This window comes from Tachypleus tridentatus, chromosome 11, assembly GCF_004210375.1.
Source record: "Tachypleus tridentatus isolate NWPU-2018 chromosome 11, ASM421037v1, whole genome shotgun sequence".
In the NCBI taxonomy this organism is placed as follows: Eukaryota; Metazoa; Arthropoda; class Merostomata; order Xiphosura; family Limulidae; genus Tachypleus; species Tachypleus tridentatus.
This window is the reverse complement of record NC_134835.1, coordinates 81,604,498-81,627,179: the sequence shown is the minus strand read 5'-3', so window position 1 is coordinate 81,627,179 and position 22,682 is coordinate 81,604,498. Positions and strand designations below refer to the sequence as shown.

The following is a 22,682-nucleotide window of genomic DNA, read 5'->3' as shown; positions in this document are numbered from 1 at the left end:
AGACTGTGTTATGAAAATTATTAACATGCTTTTCTTTCTTCCTATAGCTCTTTCTTCACTACCTTCTTCAAAGACTTCTATTTCTGTAGAAACGGATGTTACTTATTAGTTGTCTCCTTTGGCCAGAGTTATGAACAGTGGTTTCAGATTTAACCATTTATAACGTCTTCTTAAAACTCCTATGGTATAATCTTATACGTTCTAGGACTGTATTTAATTCGAAATATTCTTGACAACATTCTATGTCTCTCTACACATTATAGCAAGTAAAACAAGATATTCTTGACAACATTCTATGTCTCTCTACACATTATAGCAATTAAAACAAGATATTCTTGACAACATTCTATGTCTCTCTACACATTATAGCAAGTGAAACAGACTAAGGTTTCTTACGTAACGCATGTGTTTAATACCTTTTCACCCATAGTGAGATTATATTTTGTTTATTTACTGATTACTGATCTCGAAAATTCACTACATAAATAGGCTTTCCTCCTCCTTTGTTAGCAAGCAACAACTGTGATTTCTATAGTTTAAACAATTACGTTATTTTCCATCCAGAACCGGAATCTCACTTTTTGTTTAAATAATAATTCTCAGTATAACAAATGAATAAAGGTTGACTGAGTTCGTATAGAATATCCTGCATAATAAAGACAGTATTTAAAATAAGCCAAGCAACCTGTACATGTGATGAATGCTTTGACATCACGATCTCCTGTTTCACGGTTGAACAGATGATGTTTCTTTGTCAAAAACGCACTCATTAACCCACTTGTGTACGAAACAGTTTACATTAAACCTAATGCTAGACACTTAGTAGTAGCCCAAGGACACGTGTTCGTCTCCACTGACACAGTTATGTGAAATATTTTATTATTCTGTAATCATTAAGTATATTGCGTCTCAAGCGATTGTCTCATGAGTTTTGCTTTTTATTCTAGTATTTCGCAATCTGAAAGAAGTTTGAGGTACATGGTAAAAATTATGGTAACCCACCTACTTGGATCCAAATTGACTATAAGTGTTAACCTGTTAACTCATATTAATCGACTTACTCAGATATAAATTGACTCTAGGTATCAACTATTCAGTTGTGAATAACAAACAGTACAGCCACAAAAAGTAATTGCTTCTCGAATCTTAAAACGTATCAGAAAAATACAAAATGCGTTTTTAGCATGAAATTCACTGCCAAAATATTACAAATTGTTCATGAGAGCAAATCATTATGTCCACTGTTAACCTGAAATCCCATTGTGCTGGGTTGATTTTCATAGTGAGTTTCAACCTATAAGTTATTCATCATCACAGCCATTAACACGCGATTTCAAGTCTTGTTTTTTTTGAGTGTGTAGAAACTTTGATAGATATCAATAGAAGTATTATAACGTAAAACGATAATTTTATATTACTGTTATTCATTTGTTTCTTCTGATAGACAGATCTAAGCTGGCTGGCAAACTGAAAAACAAAGAATAGTATCATAGGATTCAATGGCATGAATGCCCTGTTGTAGTGACACCTATTGGAAAATGTTGCATTAAGTACATTGGTGAAACCATATGGGAAAAGTCATGTTTATGCGTTATCCAATACAGCAAATATACACTGTGTACAGCGGTGGCTTGTGGCAACTAACGTTCAGTCTGCAGTTATTAATTTAGAACCCTGATTTGTTTTCCACTAAACCTCCTGAGAAGTTTCGAAACGGCGCCTGTTATGAAAAGATTATCTGTTTGTTTTACAGCAAAGCCATATTGTACCATCTGCTGTGTCCACCACGGGGAATCGAACCTTGGATTTTAGCATTTTAAGTCCGTAGGCTCACCGCTGTTCCAGCAGGGGACAAGTAAAATGCTTTTCACAATAGCATTTAATACACTTCAAATATATCAGATAATATCAGCTCTCTTTGGTTACGGAAGAACTATTATATTTTCACGTGCATTGAAACTACAAAAGTCGTCAAAGTTAATAAATTAGATCAACGTTAAAACGTTTCAGTTCTTGTGATTAAAACTAAAATATAATTGAAACACATTTATGTTGAGTTTGTATCATGTATAAAAAAATAAAACAGATGGTGTTCGGAGTTGACAAGTTAATAAGACACGTACTAAATCAACTGCTTTTTCAAATTTATCCAAGGAAGAAGTGTTTATGTATTCTAGTTTGGGGAGAAGATAAGCTTTGTATTTATATATCAGACAAGAAGTAATTGACATCTGTCGTTTGATATATTGTGATTCCTTGAGTCTTTTCATCTACACTCACGTGCGCCGACAATGACGTAGATGATTTGCATTTCTAGTCACGATATTTTTAAATAAAATACCCGAAGATAGATCTACTGCACGCTATCGGTGCTTAATAAATGCGAGAGAAATCTAAAAAATACAACAGCAGCAATAACCCGGATGCAGTCAGAGCTGTCGTTTCTTCGTTGTGTAATTTAACGGATAATCACTGAGAAACATGCAAACCTCGTGATCACCCCACGTGTAGGTTCCACGTAATCAACAACCAGAAAAGACAAACAGGACGAAAAAGAACAGCTATTGCCAATTCATGTACAAACTAAAATGTAATGTACAGGATATACCAAAAGCAGTTTAACCAAATTTTCTTTGTTTTAATTTTTCTTATTTGTTTCGGATGACTAGAATGGCAGAAATGACCGCAGATCAAACAGTCTTTGTCAAGTTTAATGTATCGATTCCAGGATTCTGTGATTATCATTAATGGTTCTGCTTTGTTTAGAAACAAACCTTTATTGTTTTTTCTGTTTCATTGGAAGCAATTAATTAATTAATTATCTTCGAAGACGTTAATGCACTGTTATGTACTTCATGAAACGTTCAACTGTTTTTAAAAACGTCGCTTTGAAAGAATGTGCGTCATATTTTTTGTTTAATTATTTTAAGCTGAACGAATGGCTTCATAATGATATAAATATTTAATATAATCAGCTAAACTTTATTTGTACGTTTTTTTTTATTCAGTGTGATTATAAATTTTTATATACAGCTGTCTTGTGTGTACTTTTGGTGCAAATATAAGTAACTGTTATTGTATACTTAGTTATCAACTCGAGTAATTTTTCGCCGAATTCTTTGAAGATGAACTAATTGCAAGAATGCAGTGCCAAACAACACAGAATTATAAGTTGCTACAATTCTAAAACTTTATTTGCTTATTATAAAAGTCACGTATTAATCATATTTTTCTTGAAATCTTTCACAGATTTCAATCTGTCTCTGGTCAAATAATTTCAAAGGATTTTAAAGAAATGTATAGTGATTTATAATAGTAATTGTTCCATAATTTATATTGCATGATAAAACAATTTCGCAGGTTAAAAAAGAGTTTGAAGCGTAAATAAATCAAACACAGAAAAAAATTACTTTCGTTAAAAAGATTGCTAAAAAAAAAGATGCTACACAAACATAAAGCTATAATTGGCTTAATCCTAATGTTGATTAATGACAAGTGCTAACTAGTTTAGATGACGTATCACCTCCTGCCGGCCAAGTGTGAAGAATCAATGTAGTAACTACGTATTAGTGTCAAAGTTGTAATACGTAATACAAAACTACAAATACGATGTATCAACTACAAACATAATAGTGGTGATTGCGTCGCAGAAAAATTGTAATATGAAATATAACTTACAATAATTACACTGAAACAAGATAATAATTGACATCCGTATAGTTAGAGCATTGTGTTAGCATAAAGAACAAAGAAACCCATTTGAAGTAAACTTGTATCTCAGGATGGCGGGTATGGGAATTAACACTTTTACTGAAAAAGAAGAGAACAACGTTTCGACCTTCTTAGGTAATCTTCAGCTTAAAAAAGATGTTAACCATTTAAGCAGAGAAAAACGTTTCGATCTTCTGAGGTCATCTTCAGGTTAACATCTTTGTTAACTTTTTAACCTGAAGATGACCTAAGAAGGTCGAAACGTTTTTCTCTTCTTTATTAGTAAAAGTCGTTCTTGTATTAGAAAATGTAAAATTAATACGAGAAAGAAAGCGTTCTTAGTAAAAAAATATTAATAGCTTTATCAAAAACAGCAACAGAATAATGTAATATTAAGAATGAGAAATATTTGTGAATAAGTCCCATTAATGAAATTAAATTAGCGGAATATACAAAGCAGAATACTATAAGTAGAATCACATGAGAAAATAAAAGTAGAAGAATCTGAGAAAGCACATCGTGCTAACAGTGAAATCAGTCAAGGCAATTATTGAAAACTACATCATGCTAACAATGAAATCAGTTAAGGTAATTATCGAAAAGCACATCGTGCTAACAGTGAAATCAGTTAAGGTAATTATTGAAAAGCACATCGTGCTAACAGTGAAATCAGTTAAGGTAATTATTGAAAACTACATCATGCTAACAATGAAATCAGTTAAGGTAATTATCGAAAAGCACATCGTGCTAACAGTGAAATCAGTTAAGGTAATTATTGAAAAGCACATCGTGCTAACAGTGAAATCAGTTAAGGTAATTATTGAAAACTACATCATGCTAACAATGAAATCAATTAAGGTAATTATCGAAAAGCACATCGTGCTAACAGTGAAATCAGTTAAGGTAATTATTGAAAAGCACATCATGCTAACAGTGAAATCAGTTAAGGTAATTATTGAAAAGCACATCGTGCTAACAGTGAAATCAGTTAAGGTAATTATCGAAAAGCACATCATGCTAACAATGAAATCAGTTAAGGTAATTATTGAAAAGCACATCGTGCTAATAGTGAAATCAGTTAAGGTAATTATTGAAAACTACATCATGCTAACAATGAAATCAGTTAAGGTAATTATCGAAAAGCACATCGTGCTAACAGTGAAATCAGTTAAGGTAATTATTGAAAAGCACATCGTGCTAACAGTGAAATCAGTTAAGGTAATTATTGAAAACTACATCATGCTAACAATGAAATCAGTTAAGGTAATTATCGAAAAGCACATCGTGCTAACAGTGAAATCAGTTAAGGTAATTATTGAAAAGCACATCGTGCTAACAGTGAAATCAGTTAAGGTAATTATTGAAAACTACATCATGCTAACAATGAAATCAGTTAAGGTAATTATCGAAAAGCACATCATGCTAACAGTGAAATCAGTTAAGGTAATTATTGAAAAGCACATCGTGCTAACAGTGAAATCAGTTAAGGTAATTATTGAAAACTACATCATGCTAACAATGAAATCAGTTAAGGTAATTATCGAAAAGCACATCGTGCTAACAGTGAAATCAGTTAAGGTAATTATTGAAAAGCACATCATGCTAAGAGTGAAATCAGTTAAGGTAATTATTGAAAAGCACATCGTGCTAACAGTGAAATTAGTTAAGGTAATTATCGAAAAGCACATCGTGCTAACAGTGAAATCAGTTAAGGTAATTATTGAAAAGCACATCATGCTAAGAGTGAAATCAGTTAAGGTAATTATTGAAAACTACATCATGCTAACAATGAAATCAGTTAAGGTAATTATCGAAAAGCACATCGTGCTAACAGTGAAATCAGTTAAGGTAATTATTGAAAAGCACATCATGCTAACAGTGAAATCAGTTAAGGTAATTATTGAAAACTACATCATGCTAACAATGAAATCAGTTAAGGTAATTATCGAAAAGCACATCGTGCTAACAGTGAAATCAGTTAAGGTAATTATTGAAAAGCACATCGTGCTAACAGTGAAATCAGTTAAGGTAATTATTGAAAACTACATCATGCTAACAATGAAATCAGTTAAGGTAATTATCGAAAAGCACATCGTGCTAACAGTGAAATCAGTTAAGGTAATTATTGAAAAGCACATCGTGCTAACAGTGAAATCAGTTAAGGTAATTATTGAAAACTACATCATGCTAAAATGAAATCAGTTAAGGTAATTATCGAAAAGCACATCATGCTAACAGTGAAATCAGTTAAGGTAATTATTGAAAAGCACATCGTGCTAACAGTGAAATCAGTTAAGGTAATTATTGAAAACTACATCATGCTAACAATGAAATCAGTTAAGGTAATTATCGAAAAGCACATCGTGCTAACAGTGAAATCAGTTAAGGTAATTATTGAAAAGCACATCATGCTAAGAGTGAAATCAGTTAAGGTAATTATTGAAAAGCACATCGTGCTAACAGTGAAATTAGTTAAGGTAATTATCGAAAAGCACATCGTGCTAACAGTGAAATCAGTTAAGGTAATTATTGAAAAGCACATCATGCTAAGAGTGAAATCAGTTAAGGTAATTATTGAAAAGCACATCGTGCTAACAGTGAAATCAGTTAAGGTAATTATTGAAAAGCACATCATGCTAAGAGTGAAATCAGTTAAGGTAATTATTGAAAAGCACATCATGCTAAGAGTGAAATCAGTTAAGGTAATTATTGAAAACTACATCATGCTAACAATGAAATCAGTTAAGGTAATTATCGAAAAGCACATCGTGCTAACAGTGAAATCAGTTAAGGTAATTATTGAAAAGCACATCATGCTAACAGTGAAATCAGTTAAGGTAATTATTGAAAAGCACATCGTGCTAACAGTGAAATCAGTTAAGGTAATTATTGAAAACTACATCATGCTAACAATGAAATCAGTTAAGGTAATTATTGAAAAGCACATCATGCTAAGAGTGAAATCAGTTAAGGTAATTATTGAAAACTACATCATGCTAACAATGAAATCAGTTAAGGTAATTATCGAAAAGCACATCGTGCTAACAGTGAAATCAGTTAAGGTAATTATTGAAAAGCACATCATGCTAACAGTGAAATCAGTTAAGGTAATTATTGAAAAGCACATCGTGCTAACAGTGAAATCAGTTAAGGTAATTATTGAAAACTACATCATGCTAACAATGAAATCAGTTAAGGTAATTATTGAAAAGCACATCGTGCTAATAGTGAAATCAGTTAAGGTAATTATTGAAAACTACATCATGCTAACAATGAAATCAGTTAAGGTAATTATCGAAAAGCACATCGTGCTAACAGTGAAATCAGTTAAGGTAATTATTGAAAAGCACATCGTGCTAACAGTGAAATCAGTTAAGGTAATTATTGAAAACTACATCATGCTAACAATGAAATCAGTTAAGGTAATTATCGAAAAGCACATCGTGCTAACAGTGAAATCAGTTAAGGTAATTATTGAAAAGCACATCGTGCTAACAGTGAAATCAGTTAAGGTAATTATTGAAAACTACATCATGCTAACAATGAAATCAGTTAAGGTAATTATCGAAAAGCACATCGTGCTAACAGTGAAATCAGTTAAGGTAATTATTGAAAAGCACATCATGCTAAGAGTGAAATCAGTTAAGGTAATTATTGAAAAGCACATCGTGCTAACAGTGAAATTAGTTAAGGTAATTATCGAAAAGCACATCGTGCTAACAGTGAAATCAGTTAAGGTAATTATTGAAAAGCACATCATGCTAAGAGTGAAATCAGTTAAGGTAATTATTGAAAACTACATCATGCTAACAATGAAATCAGTTAAGGTAATTATCGAAAAGCACATCGTGCTAACAGTGAAATCAGTTAAGGTAATTATTGAAAAGCACATCATGCTAACAGTGAAATCAGTTAAGGTAATTATTGAAAAGCACATCGTGCTAACAGTGAAATCAGTTAAGGTAATTATTGAAAACTACATCATGCTAACAATGAAATCAGTTAAGGTAATTATTGAAAAGCACATCGTGCTAATAGTGAAATCAGTTAAGGTAATTATTGAAAACTACATCATGCTAACAATGAAATCAGTTAAGGTAATTATCGAAAAGCACATCGTGCTAACAGTGAAATCAGTTAAGGTAATTATTGAAAAGCACATCGTGCTAACAGTGAAATCAGTTAAGGTAATTATTGAAAACTACATCATGCTAACAATGAAATCAGTTAAGGTAATTATCGAAAAGCACATCGTGCTAACAGTGAAATCAGTTAAGGTAATTATTGAAAAGCACATCGTGCTAACAGTGAAATCAGTTAAGGTAATTATTGAAAACTACATCATGCTAAAAATGAAATCAGTTAAGGTAATTATCGAAAAGCACATCATGCTAACAGTGAAATCAGTTAAGGTAATTATTGAAAAGCACATCGTGCTAACAGTGAAATCAGTTAAGGTAATTATTGAAAACTACATCATGCTAACAATGAAATCAGTTAAGGTAATTATCGAAAAGCACATCGTGCTAACAGTGAAATCAGTTAAGGTAATTATTGAAAAGCACATCATGCTAAGAGTGAAATCAGTTAAGGTAATTATTGAAAAGCACATCGTGCTAACAGTGAAATTAGTTAAGGTAATTATCGAAAAGCACATCGTGCTAACAGTGAAATCAGTTAAGGTAATTATTGAAAAGCACATCATGCTAAGAGTGAAATCAGTTAAGGTAATTATTGAAAAGCACATCGTGCTAACAGTGAAATCAGTTAAGGTAATTATTGAAAAGCACATCATGCTAAGAGTGAAATCAGTTAAGGTAATTATTGAAAAGCACATCATGCTAAGAGTGAAATCAGTTAAGGTAATTATTGAAAACTACATCATGCTAACAATGAAATCAGTTAAGGTAATTATCGAAAAGCACATCGTGCTAACAGTGAAATCAGTTAAGGTAATTATTGAAAAGCACATCATGCTAACAGTGAAATCAGTTAAGGTAATTATTGAAAAGCACATCGTGCTAACAGTGAAATCAGTTAAGGTAATTATTGAAAACTACATCATGCTAACAATGAAATCAGTTAAGGTAATTATTGAAAAGCACATCGTGCTAATAGTGAAATCAGTTAAGGTAATTATTGAAAACTACATCATGCTAACAATGAAATCAGTTAAGGTAATTATCGAAAAGCACATCGTGCTAACAGTGAAATCAGTTAAGGTAATTATTGAAAAGCACATCGTGCTAACAGTGAAATCAGTTAAGGTAATTATTGAAAACTACATCATGCTAACAATGAAATCAGTTAAGGTAATTATCGAAAAGCACATCGTGCTAACAGTGAAATCAGTTAAGGTAATTATTGAAAAGCACATCGTGCTAGCAGTGAAATCAGTTAAGGTAATTATTGAAAACTACATCATGCTAAAAATGAAATCAGTTAAGGTAATTATCGAAAAGCACATTATGCTAACAGTGAAATCAGTTAAGGTAATTATTGAAAAGCACATCGTGCTAACAGTGAAATCAGTTAAGGTAATTATTGAAAACTACATCATGCTAACAATGAAATCAGTTAAGGTAATTATCGAAAAGCACATCGTGCTAACAGTGAAATCAGTTAAGGTAATTATTAAAAAGCACATCATGCTAAGAGTGAAATCAGTTAAGGTAATTATTGAAAAGCACATCGTGCTAACAGTGAAATTAGTTAAGGTAATTATCGAAAAGCACATCGTGCTAACAGTGAAATCAGTTAAGGTAATTATTGAAAAGCACATCATGCTAAGAGTGAAATCAGTTAAGGTAATTATTGAAAAGCACATCGTGCTAACAGTGAAATCAGTTAAGGTAATTATTGAAAAGCACATTATGCTAAGAGTGAAATCAGTTAAGGTAATTATTGAAAAGCACATCATGCTAAGAGTGAAATCAGTTAAGGTAATTATTGAAAAGCACATCATGCTAACAGTGAAATCAGTTAAGGTAATTATTGAAAAGCACATCATGCTGATAGTGAAATCAGTTAAGGCAATTATTGAAAAGCACATCATGTTAAGAGTGAAATCAGTTAAGGTAATTATTGAAAAGTACATCGTGCTAACAGTGAAATCAGTTAAGGTAATTATTGAAAAGCACATCATACTAACAGTGAAATCAGTTAAGACGTATGTGAAAAAGACTATTAAAATAAAGAATAGGTAAAGATATATGGAAGAATGCTCACTTTCCGAAACTAATTGAATTCAAAATGATAGGATAAAAATATACCAGTAAATCCATAATAAAGTTCTTTAGACAGGACAACATCATGTCATTTAAAGTAACAACAATGTTCGGTAAGTAGAATCATAGTGAAATTGTAAAAGGATCAGCAAGGATCCAGTCGAGATAGGACACTGGATTATTTTGAACTAAATTTTACTAAAGAGTTGCTATGTCTGTAAAGAAGAAATAAAGTTTATTTACGTAAAATAATAGTATTTATTTGTGGGTAGTTATATTATAGCAATGTCACCCCTACAAATGGAAAGAAAGAACGTTAATTCCAGTTTCAGTGTTACTAGAATAGTGAGACAACGAAATATAACTTATTGATTAAAAAAAGTAATACGTTCCGATAATTCCTAACGAACATGTGTGACAAAATCCAGCTGCTTTATTTCTAGTAACTTGATCCGTAGCTTCTAACGACATTGTTTGACAGAAACTAACTTATGTAGTGCCAGTAACTTGATATATATGTATATATAGTTTCAACGACCATGTTTGACAGAAATCATCTGCTTTCTTTCTAATATCCTGATCCATAGTTCTTAACGATCATGTGTGACAAAATCCAGGCACTGTTTCTTTTCCAGTAAGTTGAATCATATTTATTAACGATTATGTGTGACAAAATCCAGGCACTGTTTCTTTTCCAGTAAGTTGAATCATATTTATTAACGATTATGTGTGACAAAATCCAGGCACTGTTTCTTTTCCAGTAAGTTGAATCATATTTATTAACGATTATGTGTGACAAAATCCAGCTACTGTTTCTTTTCCAGTAAGTTGAATCATATTTATTAACGATTATGTGTGACAAAATCCAGCTACTGTTTCTTTTCCAATAAGTTGATTCATAGTTATTAACAATTATGTGTGACAGAATTCTATTTATTCCTTTCCAATAACCTCATTATTAGATTCAAACAGCCATGTGTTAAAAACCATGTTAGTTTCTAATAACTTGATCCGTTGTTCCTAACAATCATGTGTAAGATAATCTACTTGATGTATTTTTATTATATCGCTGAGACGTCAGATATTTGTATACGATATACGTGTGTCGTTAGTTAACTGCGTGTGATATAAATGTGTCGTCAGTTATCTGTGTGTGATATACGTGTGACGTAACATTTGAGTACTGCGGTATCCATGAAAAGCTTTGGTGCAAGTTTCAAGTTAAACCTCAAATATGTATATTCCAAAACAAACCGGTTTTTTTTTTCGTAAAATTTTCCGATTTTGTTATCTTTTTATTCGTTTACAACTTTCAAGAGTATGGTATTACAGAAAATAACTGTACGTAAAAAAAAATGATTGGATTTGTTCAAAACTTCTTTCTTTACCCTAAAGGATTTGTTAATCAAAGTATGTTTTATTCAATGTATAGGGGTATAAATGCAGATAATATCCGAAGAACTCCATTTCTATAAATCTTGTATAGGAAGAACATTGCAAGGCTATTAGTGAACTTCTAGGGTTAGGGGAAGATAAGAACTGAAGAGTTGGTTGAACTATCATAGCTCTCATCATTACCTATAGACAATTGATTCGCACAACAAAGAACTTTCGTGACGTCACTCATTGATTTCTCGGCGAGCCGTTATCTAGATTTCATTTCACTAGCAAGTCTCCACGTGACTCATTAAGTATATCATTCAGTACAGCATTTATCTCGGGGCGTAAAGTATTAGAATCCGCCGACCGGAACCAAAGAGATTGTTAAAAGTGACTAACCTGGGATTATTTTCGATTGGATGTGTGTTGCAAAAGTTGGCTTTTAAAGTTCGTAGCAGCTGCACGAATCCCTGTAAGAGCTGGCCAAAAGGCGCAGCTCTTTCGTCGGCTTCTGTTGTGCGGCTGAGCCCCGCCTATTCGCTCCTGGCAAATTTTCTTCACGTGGATTCAAGAGCTCGGTTTACCCACTTGAACTCCTTTCTATTCTTCGTTTTTTTCCCGGATTTTTCACATCTAGCTCTGTACTTATTTGCAGCTTCATAAAGAAATAAGCTGTATGCGTTAATCACTAACCAAGTAGGGTATTCTGTAGAGGCGTTGCATGACAGCCAGATGTATGCTGGTAACACAGCTGTCGTTAATGAAGAGTATATATATGAAGAGCTGGTTAAACAACGGTTGAAGCGCCTACACAGAGAGACAAAAACGTTTATTTTAAGCGAAAAACCCGAAAACGTGTCCAAGTGGTAAATTAACATTCCGATTGCCGTAATGTCTCTATAACAGCGACAAACACAAGATCAAAGTGGCATTTTGTGAATTTTGGTTGTGATTTAATTCATCCGTTTCTGTTTTCGCTGACCATCACAACATTTAATAGTGTGAATAGTGTCACAGTTTCGAAACAATATAAACGTGATCTATTATTATAGAAGTTGAGGGCCATGACTAAGATCTCTGTATTTTTGGTCAGTCATGTTAAAATCACTAAGTGTCCAGACTAGTACTGATAGGTATACCACTATGTTGTCATGCTGATATATTTTAATTCCCCTGTGATTTGTCATAAATTACAAGTTTGTTGTCTAATTAGCACATGTTTAGTCAATGTACTGCTGGATTAATTGGCCGTAAATCCCGTCCAAATAAAAGGCGGCAACCAGGCCATTATCGCCACCGACCTGCTTTCCGTCACAAGGACCGGACTTCCCCCGCATCCCTCTCTCCACCCTCTTCAACTCATTTAACAGAGACGAGGGACTGTGAGAGATGTATGTCACTACCTACTACCCCTCTTCAAAATGGAAAATTCAGTTATGGATCTTTAACATCACCGGATTCTGGTTTCCTTCCTTCTCCGGATTCTGAGAGGTAAATCCAATATACCATATGGCGCAACTTTCAGAAATATTAAACAGAGCAGTCAGGTACTGAAAAGTAATTTTCACCACTTTTTTCTGTTTTATATAATTGGGTACATAACAAAGAATTGCACATACTGCAAAAACATGAAAAATAATAAACGATGTTTGTTAATATGTTAGGACATATTTAATTTCTATTTTTGTTCATAACGTTTTCAGTTAAGGTCTGTACACCACACAACATAAACTGTGTTGTGGTAATTAAATCATGTGACAAAAGTTGTTATTATCTCTATTAAATAATCATTTACAGAGTTCTATTAAACAGTTGGAATTAAATATGATTTGATCATTTTTGTTAGGCCTAAAAAACAGTTAATGCTTCGCTAGTTTAATCGTTTTAGACAACTGTTCTATTTAACCATCATTACTGTATATATTAGGATGTGTATATAGTGATCACCCCACACGTGTAAGCTTTTCGTTAGAATATCAAGAAACGGTTTTGGAAAGTACAGTGTCAAAATAACCCTAAATATTCCTTTATTTGTGTTATCTTTATTAATAAACAAGATTCATAAAATCAAACACTTATATACTTTACACACTATTGTGTTAATAATTGTGAATGGCACTTCTTGAAAATCCGTAATCCTGGATTTTTTATTCATAAAAACATATAGTTATTACATAGAACAGAATATAATTTGTTTCTCAAATCTACGTTAGGCTCATGTTGCTTCAAATTATCTTATGATAATGGGATGTGTCATCAAGCTGTTTTGTTTTTTATGGAATGAATAATCTCTACAAATGTGAAAGTTTAAAGCTCTTCGCTGTTGTAAAGTGTTAAATTTGTACACCGTTCCGGATAGCATAGTTTTGTAACTTCTTTTATATTTGATCGGAGTTTTTAACATCAGAATTATTTTACGCAGTGTGCAGAATTGCTATTTTCTAATAATTTTATTATAACTACGGAGAGCACTAATACTAGCTACGTATATCAGAGTATATTCTCAGGTCCAATGAAAAGTCACAAAATACCTTCTTATTGATTTCAGATGAGCTAGTAACCTGTTGTTTTACCCTACTCAGATAAACATGTGTACCTAAAGATGTTCCTTTCGGGCCCGGCATGGCCATGTGAGTAAGGCACTAGACTCCTAATCCGAGGGTCGCGGGTTCGAATCTCCATCACACCAAACATGCTCGCTCTTTTAGCCGTAGGGGCGTTATAATGTTACAGTTAATACCACTATTTGTTGGCGATGGGTGGTGATGACTAGCTGCCTTCCTTCTAGTCTTACACTGCTGAAATAGGGATGGCTAGTGCAGATAATCCTCGTGTAGCTTTGTGCGAAATTCAAACCAAACCAAATCATTCCCTTTGTGTTAAACTGAGCAAGTTCTTCATTAGTAGCAACAAAAGAAAAGAAATAACAGAAACGTCTTTGTTACCAACATACATACGTGTACTTGTAAATAATTCAGTTACTAAAACAAACAGTCGTATTAATTACCAGCATCAATGATAACATAGAGTGCACCATGTTCCTCCTTGATGTACTGTAAGCTAACTTAAAGTGTTATAAATTAACTTTACGTGTTGTAAGTTAACTAAAATATTTTTTTAAACTAATGCTTACACATTTCAACGTTTAGGCTCAATCAGTCAAGTTTAAGTTCATATCCATCATATGTATACGATTGGTATACGACGTCAGTTACGATCCGGTTATATATGGATCAAAAACAATAAAGTTGATAATATATCAAAATTCATAGGTCCTAGGAGACCAATTCCAAAATATACACATCAAGAGCCAGTTTAGACATATTACAGGATTTATAAAAAACTTTTAGAAATGATATTCAGTATGTTTTGTTTGTTGTTTGTTGTTTTTTGAAACTCTCAACCTGCAAGAATCTATATATTAACCTTCGTAATGTCAAGCACCTGAAGCACTTTGGATAAATCAATGTAAAGTTATGATTTCAGTTATTACATGCACACTATGTACCAGAAAGGCGATAGAAATGATCCTACATAAAATAAAAAGTTGTGTGTTAATATACAACACTTTTCAGAATATGTGGTAAACCTAATAAGAAATACAGTAAAATGATCTTACGAACTTCTCAAATATTATCACTAATTTTGTTTAAAATATTACCCTTTCCCATTGTGTACGCCCTCCTTCCCTAAGTCTATTATTGGGGTATATCTTTTGAAGTTTACTTCCGTTAGGGTACAGTGTTTATTGACTTTGTTCATAGTGTTTCATGTATAATTTTGATACGTTGAATATTCATCTGTGTTAATTCTTATTTAAGCTCTTTTATTTATATTCCATAACAATCTTTTCAAGAACTTAAAGTGTGAGTATGTTTTTCTTATAGCAAAGCCACATCGGCCTATCTGCTGAGCCCACCGAGGGAAATCGAACCCCTGAATTTTAGCGTTCTAAATCCGCAGACATACAGCTCTGTACTAGCGGGGGGCCAAGAACTTAGGAAATTATGTTTATAATGTATCTATTTTACATACACGTGAGTATTGAAAGTAAAAATGTCTGAGTTGATATAACCAGGAAAGACAATAACCTAAGCGCTTTCAGGAAGCAAACGTTTTGTCATCAGGAATAGATGGCTCAGGCTATTTGATTTCTTTTTTGATGTTAACGTTTCTCTGTTGATTTTTCAATATCACAAGTAGCCTGATAGAATAATGCTGGACACATATATTGAATTTGTTTTGTTTTCGTTAATTTCTATATGCTAATTGCAACAGATTGGTTCAGGACTTCTTAATACAGTCAACATTTCAAATTATAGACTATGTTATTTTAAGAATTAATTACTTTGACTTCGATCTGAAAAAAAAAAAAAGGCTTCAGTATAAAAAAGCCAAGATGTTGTCCTACTCAAAAACAGGAACATTCCTTTTAGGTCAAATCTGTAGAATGATAAAACGTTGTTGTTGTTGTTGTTCTTTTATTTAAAGTGGCTCCGCATGGCCAAGCGTGTTAAGGCGTTCGACTCGTAATCCGAGGGGCGCGGGTTCGAATCCCGCTCGCACCAAACATGCTAGCCCTCCCAGCCGTGGGGGCGTTATAATGTGACGGTCAATCCCACTATTCATTGGTAAAAGAGTAGCTCAAACGTTGGTAAAAAAAGATTAGGCTGAAGAAGTCCAACCAGCTTAATAATGTTGTAGCCATGTTTTTGAAAGTTCACTCAAAATGAACAATAGTATAATCAAAAAGAAAAGGTGTTTATGTACATTCCACACTGGCAGATGAAAATCGAGAACCTCGAAAGCGGTTTTGAGTTATAAAATATGTTTTTTAAAGATGTCTCACAAAGGATTTGTATATATCTTGTCGTGCTTGTCCTGCCAGTTCAACACCATCGATTCTAAAAACAATTTCACTATATGTAGACGTTTCTATTTATATGTCTGTTTTGTGTTAAGAGCTTGTGTAAACACTTCCAAAATGAGTGAACACTCTAAACGCTGTAAAGATTAGATAAATATCGCATTAGTGGTTTATTATAGAATCTGAAACATTTCTCTCTAACAAATAAGTTTCAATGTGAACATTTGTAAGATAAATTTTCTTCTTTCCATACGTCAACAAAGTTCAGTAAAAGAGCTGCAGCAAGGTCTGTGTAGTTTGCATATTCAGTGCACTATTTTTTTTTAAACTAAAGTAAGCACATCAGAACCATAATAGCAGTAATATTGATACTTAAAGGGCAAAGTAATATAACGCGATGTTCTTTTCTCTTGCTGTACCAAGTGGCGTATTTAGGTAGGGTCTAGAGGGGACTCGGCTCCAGGTCCCATGGTAATAATAAGGGTTCCATTCATAATTTTACCCCGCTGGTACAGCGTCAGTCTGCGGATTTACAACGCTAAAATCAGGGGCTCAATTCCCTTCAGTACACTCAGTAGATAACCCAATATGGATTTGCCATAAGAAAACACACACACCCACATCCATTGATAATTTTATTCTATGTAAAATTACATGGGATATAGGGCCCACAAATGTTATTAAACCTTGGGCCTATACAGTCTTAAATCTGCCACTGCTTGTAGCGAATACTAAAACAAATTTAAACTGTACCATTGTAACCGAATATCACTGGATGTAAATATCACTGCTTCTGTCCCTAGTTCCGCTTGAAACCGATTGGTCTGTTACAATATTTTAATAGTTTTTGTTTACAACGAGCGCACGGAATTTTAAAATGGTTATTTAAGTATATTGAGAAAAACGGAGGCAAACGCTCTAATAATAACAGTAGATAATTACCCAACATGGTTCAGCATAATTATGCGCATATCGATATTTAATAACATATCAATATCAAAATGGATGTATTTTACAGCTATTTTTTGTATCTAATGAGAAATAAAGTTTCATGAATACCTCGCTTACATAACATAGATCAGGATCTAACCTTAATCGTTATTGATATTCCAGACTTTAATACCAACAGCCTAGAGCCTGTGTGCACATTTCTGTTGTGTTTTTGATTTAGTTTTTAGTTTTCTTTGAGCAATTAATCCAGATATCTCAATTGTCATCTTAAATTTTAATCCGCTAAAAGGGAACATTCAGATCTTATATAACACGCCACGATACTTAGTTAGAATCGAAATGTTCATTATCTCCTACCTATGATCCGCTAGACAACTATAAAAAAAAATTAACATGACGGTACAAAGTAGTTTGTATTTCTGTACACGTTCCTACATCAGTGCTATTTGTTATTACTACGTGCTACGCTTATTATATACCAAATACATTTCAAACTGCCAGTAAAACAGCGAGTTACGTTTCTTAGTCAAATAAATATAGATGGTCGTATATTTCATTAAATTTCACGTATATATATATTTTAATTATTTCAGTTATACGTATGCGTATAAATACATTCATTTTTTTACGCCGAATATAGTATATATTGTAAAATCTGGTCAATTCGTGGTCTTACACAATTCTTTTAGTTTTCAAGAATAAAACACAATTTATAATTAATTGCGAACAATTATGTAATAAACTGATATATATATGTGTGTGTGTGTGTTTCAACCAACAAATTAAAATTTCATCGATATGTTTGTTATAAAAACAAAGCAACTCTAGGAAAAAGAACATTTTAAAATTCGGTATTCTCACTTTGTGACAGTTTCATGTTTAAAGTCCCCCGGTGGCAAATAGTATGTCTGCGGACTCACACCACTAAAATCCGAGTTTCGATATTCGTGGTGGACAGAGCACAGATAGCCCATTTTGTTTTTACTTGTTTATTCAGGTTTATGTGACCAACCGTATATTTTGAGACAGTCTGAAAATTCACCCTTAGATCGTTACTCAGTGCGATTTTAATGTTATAATAATATTTGGAATAGTATGGAAAACTCACTTAAACAATTACTTTTAAAGAACAATTTTAATAGTATTACTTATTTCGGACAAGCCTCCGATTTATTATATTGCGTATTACTATTTCTAATAACCGGAATTTTGAATTTGAATTTAGGAGTTAATTAAATGTTAACTTGTATAAAATGATATTTGCCAATAAGATTAATACACACAATTTTCTTTTTTGTTAACACAAATATATTTTATAACAAAAAATACAATTTATACTAGCAGTTACTACTAGTAGTTATTACAAATAAAGATTTACATCCAACAAACTAACAAACACTACTGTGTTTTATATCATGTTTATAACTGAATATTTTATCGACGATCTAGATCGACGACGAAGAAATGAATTTTACTTGATATTGTCGCACCTCGCTTAAGCTAACACTATCTTCTCTTGGCTAGCCTCACACTGTTGACTGTTTATCGATGAAGATATTTAATGTCGTCGAAGAAGTACTAACGTCCGCATTTAATTATCTGAAGTTGAACAATTATAGCTTCCGAAATCTATAGCACACTGACCTATAATAATCTTCATTTGTCTCTCTCTTACTTGCTTTCACACGAATCACACGATTTCTAGAAGTTTCAACAATATTTTAGTACGTGTTTCTAACACAAATATTGTTGATTTTCATTCTCAATGATATACTACAAATTTCGAGGATAAGCGGGGCTTGCGCAATACACTGTTAAGAATATACGTCACACGTAAAAAAAGAAAACTACAGTGAAACAACAGTAGGTATGAAAATAAATATAATGGTAAATTCGTCACAAATACTATAATAATGTTTGTCATAGTACGGAAAACTAACTTAGACAATTACTTTTGAAGAATGATTTTAGTTTATAGTAATGTTTGTAATAGTATAAAAAACTCATAATTGGATCATTGCTCTTTTATGATGTGATTTTAATGTTATAGTAATTCTCTGCCATGTCCAGTTATATATAATTACAATTTCAGTTTTATTTATATTTTGTTTAGGCCAGGTGGCTCGGACGCTCGACTCGTAATCTGAGGGTCACGGTGCCAAATGCCCATCACAACAAACATGCTCACTCTTTCAGCCGTGACGATCAATCCCACTATTCGTTGGCAAAAGAGTAGCCTAAGAGTTGGCGGTTGTGGTGGTGACTACATTACTTCCTTCTAGTTTTACACTGCTAAATTATATACCCCTTGTGTAGCTTTGCGCGAAATTCAAAACAAAGAAACAAACAAATACTTTTGTTGAGCTGTCGTACCTTGAAGATAGTTATTTATATCTAATTAGAACAGGTGTAGTAATACTTTTGTATCTTGTGACATCCTCATAGGGCATGTTCAAGTAAAGTTCACTTAATGGAGTAACTTAGGTTAGCACATTCTTTCGTCCGCTTTACAAATTTGTTTGATTTACATAGTTGAACGAATGTTGGTTATTATTAGTTTCTTGATAACGTTAATTTTACTTCAGTTTATAAGACGTTGGGATGCTATAGTTCATTGGCCATTATTATAATGTGTTTTTTTTTCGGATGTATGACATAAGTAGTTGGGGTTGGTGTGAATGGATGGTTTCTTTGTTTTTCTTGAAAACGAGAATCCCACTAGAAATAAAAAATGTGTCTCAGAACGGTTGGTATGGGTATTAACACTTTTATTGATAGGCAGAAACAACGTTTTGACTTTCCTAATCTTGTTAACATGAAGATGACCTAGAAAGGTCGAAACGTCGTTCTCTGCTTATCAGTGAAAGTGTTAACACCCATACCAGCCGTTCTGAGATATGTTTCTTTATTTTGTTTTTGATTCTCATTGGCTTTTTATATATTTTCCATTACACTATGTAATACAAATTTTGTTCCTGGATAGTATGTGTTATTTCTTAATTGCTTATGTTGTAAAAGTACAGAAAATAACCATTATTCTCTTCAAACTTTGCTTTTGTGACCTGGATAATGAAATTTAGAAATTAACCTATTTTCTATGTAAAAGCGGGCAAATTTGCGCATTCTCATTGACATAAGGTCTGAATAAAACAACATATGAATCAAGATTTATGTGTATTTATATTAAAGTTATAAAAAATGTTTAGAAATGAGTAGTTTTTCGAGATTTGTGACTATAATGTAAATCACTTTCACGTATCAGCCCCCAAATATAGTCTCCCATCATGTTTTCGTTATACGCTCACAAGTCATAAAAGCAAAGTTTGAAGAGAAAAATAAGTCTTTACCATTTACTTTAGGCATAATCAATTGGGAAATAACACTTTCTGCCCAGAAACAAGAAAAACTAAAAATTTTGTTACATTGTGTAACAGACTGTTAACGCGAATTAAAAAAAAAAAACATGCTAGCGTTAGATCCCCCAATTATGTCAAGTGTACTTGAACATGCCTTAGAAAATGTGATGTTGTTGTTCATGAAACATGAACAAGGCTTCAGAATGAGAGGCTGAGGTCTAAAAAAAACTTTGTTGGAACGAGCAGTGAACTGTTTCGTAGTATGACAATGTAACATCTTTTATATGTATACCTTTTGCAATTTCAGTTTCATCAAGTAGAGACTGTCCTACTTCGTGTCTAAAAATGATGTAAAAATATACACATACAAAACGGGTAAAATGGATGTGTGTATACACACACACACACACATATACATATATATATATATGAAACTTGCATATAATATACACTGAGTCTAGTTGGCATTCTTGTATTGTGCGTACTATAAGATTTTCTGCATCTATTCATTATCTGCATTTGTATACGTAGTAGTCTTAGCTTCAGTTATGGACCAATACATAATTCTAAACATTATTTCGCATCATGTTTGTTTGTTTGTTTTTGAATTTTGCACAAAGCTACTCGAGGGCTATCTGTGCTAGCCGTCCCTAATTTAGCAGTGTAAGACTAGAGGGAAGGCAGCTAGTCATCACCACCCACCGCCAACTGTTGGACTACTCTTTTACCAACGAATAGTGGGATTGACCGTCACATTATAACGCCCCCACGGCTGAAAGGGCGAGCATGTTTGGCGCGACGGGGATGCGAACCCGCGGATTACGAGTCGCACGCCTTAACGCGCTTGGCCATGCCAGCCTTCGTACCATGTTAGTAGACTGCTGTTGTTGACAAAACTGTTTCTTTGAATATTATCGTGTGAACAAATCCTGACACACCTACTGTGGAGTTTATAGTCTGCCAAATTACACAAGTTATGCAACGGGAATTTAAAAAAATATGCAAATCGGAATTATAAAGATATAAGCAATACAGGTTGGACATACTGTGGGCATTATTTACTGAAACCTCTGTACTCTTCTCAAAAATAACATTTTGTGGAGTCATTGTTTTGCTATAAAAACCTGCAAAAATGGAAACCACTGTTAACAGAACAATGGTTTCTTTCTGTGTCATATCAAAGTATGGTTTTGTAGTAGAAACCATATTCACTTCATAAATACCAAAATAAAAATATCTGTCAATTTCACAGCGTAGTAAGTAGATACACTTCAAAAAATCCAAATCGACCATCTATCTCCATGATGTCATATGCAAATAACTCCACCGTACATATACAGGTATTGTTTGGTAATTATTACAGGACAGAAGCATTCATGCTACGAACAAAGTGATCCTGGTAGTTAACTATATTTTCACGAGATTGAAAATTCGGTTAATGCAGTCCACAGTGATTAAGAGTAGCCCAAGAGTTGGCGGTTGGTGGTGATGACTAGATGCCTCTCCTCTAGTCTTACACTGCTAAATTAGGGACGGCTAGAGCAGATAGTCCTCGTGTTGCTTTGCGCGAAATTTAAAAAAGAACAAAACAAGAGTAGTAATAATGCTGTAGGGACATAGTCCCTAAAACCATTCGAACAAATTTATGTGAAGAGCGGGCGGCTGGTCGTTTTTTCTTAGAAAGCTTGGCCACTTTTCACTCCAGAGAAATATTTTATATCGACAGCAGTAGACATCACGCATGTAACATACTAAAGCTCACGTTTGCATAGTCCTCGGTAAGTTAGGAAACCTTTTCGAACTGTCTGAGTGACGACAAAATAGGGTAGTATTTCTATTATTCTCGGGGGTCTCATTTAACCGGGTGAACGATCACGTCTGGTGATATTCAAGAATGGTCTACCTTTCTTACGCTTGTGACTAGCTTACCTCACAAGAAAGAGTTTTCATGCCATGAGTGGTTCCAAGTCGGTCTCAAAACGAAGGGTTAAAGGTCGAAGCATTGCCGCTCTTCCTTAGCCAGACCGATCGCCGAATAAGAACTACAACCCGTCCCGGCATGGCCAGGTGGTTAAGGCGCTCGACTCGCAATGCGACAGTCGTTGAATCAACAAACATGCTCACCCTTTCAGCCGTGTGGGCGTTATAATGTAATGTAATGTCAATCCTTCTATTCGTTGGTAAAAAAAG

General features: G+C 33.3%; 1 protein-coding gene and 1 long non-coding RNA gene across 3 annotated transcripts in view; one reads left to right on the top strand and one right to left on the bottom strand.

The window, feature by feature from the left end:
• Positions 1-22,573, bottom strand: part of LOC143232601 (uncharacterized) — a 45,967-nt gene extending 23,394 nt beyond the window's left edge. Inside the window, exon 1 of the long non-coding RNA XR_013017626.1 lies at positions 22,422-22,573. This is a non-coding gene — a long non-coding RNA (uncharacterized LOC143232601). The remainder of the gene's footprint in view (positions 1-22,421) is intronic.
• Positions 1-22,682, top strand: part of LOC143232600 (eye-specific diacylglycerol kinase-like) — a 424,387-nt gene that overhangs the window by 165,569 nt on the left and 236,136 nt on the right. Inside the window, exon 1 of one of the 2 annotated variants that reach the window (XM_076468218.1) lies at positions 11,512-12,809. The exons of the other annotated variant lie outside the window; for it this stretch is intronic. Coding sequence (XP_076324333.1) covers positions 12,535-12,809 — 275 coding nt within the window. The 5' untranslated portion in view covers positions 11,512-12,534. Of the gene's footprint in view, positions 1-11,511; positions 12,810-22,682 lie in introns of those variants that run through there. 2 annotated transcript variants of the gene reach the window in all.